Source organism: Dama dama, chromosome 9 (genome assembly GCF_033118175.1).
Source record: "Dama dama isolate Ldn47 chromosome 9, ASM3311817v1, whole genome shotgun sequence".
Lineage (NCBI taxonomy): Eukaryota > Metazoa > Chordata > Mammalia > Artiodactyla > Cervidae > Dama > Dama dama.
In genome coordinates, this window is record NC_083689.1 from 34,839,936 (window position 1) to 34,843,765 (window position 3,830).

A 3,830-nucleotide genomic window follows, 5' to 3' on the forward strand; every position below is an offset into this window, starting at 1 on the left:
GCAATTTTAGCTGGAGGTCTCCCAGACAGTCTTGCAGAATATCCTGGAGAACTATGTACAACTTCCCTTTCTTCCTTTCCTCAGGATCAGACTCACACACAGTCTGAAGTCTCTCCCTGCTTCTCCCAGCTCTTTTCCCATTTCCTCTCAACATCCTTTATTTTTCCCCTAATACAGTTCTTTCTTCACTTAATCCCATCTTGGCATCTGTTTCTCAGAGGCCCCAAACTAACACCAATATTGAGGTTGTTTTCAGGTTTTTATTCTCTACACCTAAACTTCTGATTGTTCACCATTTAGCACAGCATTCTTCTGTTGGGGTCCCTTTGGAGCACTGCCATTGCCCATTAAATTGAACCTAACCTTTCCTTCTCACCTCCATAGGTGGGCTCTAGCCCATCTTTCCACACACCACCCAGCACTCTTAGTCTAGCCAAAGGTCTACTGACCAAACCCCTACATACGAACGAGTTCCATTCCTAGGGCATGTCTGTAAGCCCAATTTGTTAGTAAGTTCAACAAGGTTAGCCTAGGAACCCAACTAACACAATCGCATATAGTACTCTACTGTAATGGTTTATACTACTTTTCACATAAATAATACATAAAAAACAAAAACTAAGACATTTCTAATCTTACAGTATAGTACCTTGAAAAGTACACTAGGGTAGTACAACATCTGGGATACAGGGGCTGGTATTGAGCAAAAAGGTCAAGAAGAGATACTGATTGGAGGATGGAGACAAGTGGGAGAAAGCAGAGTTGAAGGGTCCATTTGCAACAGGAGATGGAGGACAAACTGCAATTTCACTCATGCCTGGTATTGATGGCACAGGTTCTGGTTCCTTGTTGGATTCAACTCTACTTACAAAGATACTGTACTACTATACACTTGTAGAGGACACGCACACGTGACAATGTATGCCAAAGACGTGAATTAACTTCACATGATTGGACATGTGAACGCATGCTCACATCTTTGAATGCTCGAAACTTAAAGGTTCATATGTAGGGGACGTACTGTATTCTCCTACTCACTTTATTGCCCCTTCTCCTGCCTCCCCAAGAAAACATCTGCCCAGCTGATGCTTCTTTTATTCTGAATTCCTTCTTGACTTTTCCACCCTAATATTCTTTCAGCTTCATTTTAAAGGCCACAGGAACATGTTTTCTGCAGTGTGTTCACCCTTTTTGGTATGTTAAAAGGGAGGCTGTACAGTCTATTATCAGATATGTAGGTATGGTTATATTATCATTGCTAAAACACACACAAAAAGCTAGCTGAGATTGGGTTTGTTGGGGAAACACTGAGCTAAATGAAAACCAATCCAATAATTTTTTTGGTTTGGATTTTGTTTTTAACTTCAAGATTTACCAGAGCCCTTAAAGTGCTAGCACACATTGTGTCTTTCCAAATCCAGCATTTATACTTTTTTAGCTTTTCTTGAATTTGGTTGATCACAAAATCCTCCAAAAACAGATTGCACTTTTTGAAAAGGGTAAAACTTGTTACAGAACTTTCCACGTATTATTTTTGCAGTACTACATATCCTTCATCTTGCTATAGCCTATTTGCATATTTATCTTACACATATTTCCACTTTAGCCTTTAACATAATGTCTTGAAAATAACAGGCATTTGTTGAGTTGAAATTCATGGATATTTATTGCAGGGTCATGGTCGGGAATATTTGGTAACTGTAAAAATTTAATTTGTATCTATTTCAGTAGGTTTTTTGCAGTCTTTTTTATACCATCTCATTCTGGGCTGGGAAAATCATCTTGATACTGGGCAAACAGCCATTGTTAACATGGGGCTAAATACATTTTCCCTACAAATCACTTTATTGAGACATTATAAGAGAAGAATATAAAAAGATTGGAGGAAACAGCTGCCTCTGGGTCCTGGCACACCCTGTTTGGGAAGGCAGCCTATGGGTTAGTTGCGATTGTTTTCATTTCCAAGGGTATGTTTGTCAAAAAGGTACTCTGCCAGACCAGACTCGGGGGCCCCCATCTTAACCAAGTTGTTCACGTGGTCACCTAGTTCTTTGATAGACTTCACCTGCTCATTCAGATAGTGGGTTTCTAGGAAATCGCACAAATGGGGGTCACCTTTGTCTGATGCCAGAGTGTGCATTTCCAGCAACGACTGGTTCACAGTCTTTTCCAAGAGCAGAGCACACTCCATGGCATTCAGCCCGCTCTTCCAGTCGTTCTGGTCCGGTTTCTTGATGTCGTGCAGGCAAATCAGTCCTCCCCGCTGGTTCTGCAGCCTCATCAGCTTCTCCGCGTGCTCGGTCTCCTCGCGAGACAGTCGAAGGAAATATCCGGCAAAGTTGTGCAAGGCCACGTCATCTCGGGAGAAGTAATAGGCCATGGACAAGTACACGTAGGACGCATAGAGCTCCAGGTTGATCTGGCGGTTAATGGCGGCCTCGGAGTCCGGGTGGAAGTTCTGGCGCACCCGGGAGGGGGCCCCGGCGGCCCCCGCCGGCCCCCGGGAAGAGGCGGCTGCGGCCAGCAGGCGAATGGGGGCGGCGGGCGGGTAGTCCGAGGACAGCCTGGGGACCCAGTGCGGCAGGAAAGCGAAGCCGCGGCACGCACTGCGCAGGAACACCAACGATGTGCTGATGTGCTTGGGCCGGAACAAGAAGCAGGGCAGCATGGCCGCTCCTACTTAGAAGTAGGGAAACTGAGGCCAGGCCGGCTGAGCGCGGTCAGGCGCCGCCGGGGCATCAGATCTGAATCAGAACGCAGCCTTAGGCGACGGCGACTGCGTCACACGCCCCTTCGCTTCCACACGCACCGAATTCCAGGCGGAGGGCTGTGCGGGCGCGCGCGCGTCATTCGCGGTGGGGAAAAGGCTAACAGTTAGAAACATTTCCCCCATCGTCGACGCGAGATTTCTGGTTTTTGGGCGTTTGTAATTTACTGTTTCATCTAAGTTTAAAGTTCTGTCGAAAAAGTAGATGCTGTGACTTGCAAAAGAAAGGATGGAGCCAAACCGTACTTGTCCTCCCTCTCTGACCCGTTTCTGTCCAAGGACCAAGAGATGGGGGCGGCAAAGGCAGTGAAATAGAGTAAAACAAAAATCAACACCGATTCATCTGAGAGTAAATAAAGGTCCACATCCAAAGAGGATGTTTATAAATTGACTTTCTGGTTATTTTAACAAATTTAAGTATGGAAATAGTTGGCAGTATACTGGGTAAATTTTCAAGAGTCTATAAGATAGTGCTTTCTTTAAAAATGACTTATTTTTAGATATAAAATTTATTTCCATTGTAAAAAGTCAGATATTGTAGAAATGTAGGAAAATATATAAACTGTGGCTTCCCTCGTGGCTCAGATGGTAAAGAATCATCCTGCAAAACAAGGAACCCAGCTTCATCCCTGGGTCAGGAAGATCCCCTGGAGCAGAGCATGGCAACCCACTCCAGTATTCTTACCCTGGAGAATTCCATGGACAGAGGAATTCTGACTGGCTACAGTTCATGGGGTTGCAAGAGTCCAACACAGTTGAGCACGCTGGCACACACTCAGGTGTTCTTTACTCTTGGGTAAATGCTTTGTGTGGAAGGGCCAGACCATATAATACATACATGCTTAACTTTTTAAGGAATTTAAAATAAAATTATTTTTTAAAGTGGTTATACCATTTTACATTCCTGCCTGGCATTGTATGAGAGTTCAAGTTCCTTCATATTGTTGCTAACACTGTTGTCATTTTAAAATTTAATTTTATTTTTTTAAAATTTTATTGAGTATAGTTTATTTACAATGTCGTGTTAAATTTATTCATCATATTTCAGCCAGTCTAGTAGGTG

At 43.7% G+C, this 3,830-nt stretch overlaps 1 protein-coding gene across 1 annotated transcript; it reads right to left on the reverse strand.

Annotated features, from left to right (window-relative positions):
- Positions 1-1,939: 1,939 nt before the first annotated feature.
- On the reverse strand, positions 1,940-2,668 carry FTMT (ferritin mitochondrial). The gene has a single exon (XM_061149332.1). It carries the CDS (start codon positions 2,666-2,668, stop codon positions 1,940-1,942), a length of 729 nt encoding a protein of 242 aa, XP_061005315.1.
- Positions 2,669-3,830: the final 1,162 nt, after the last annotated feature.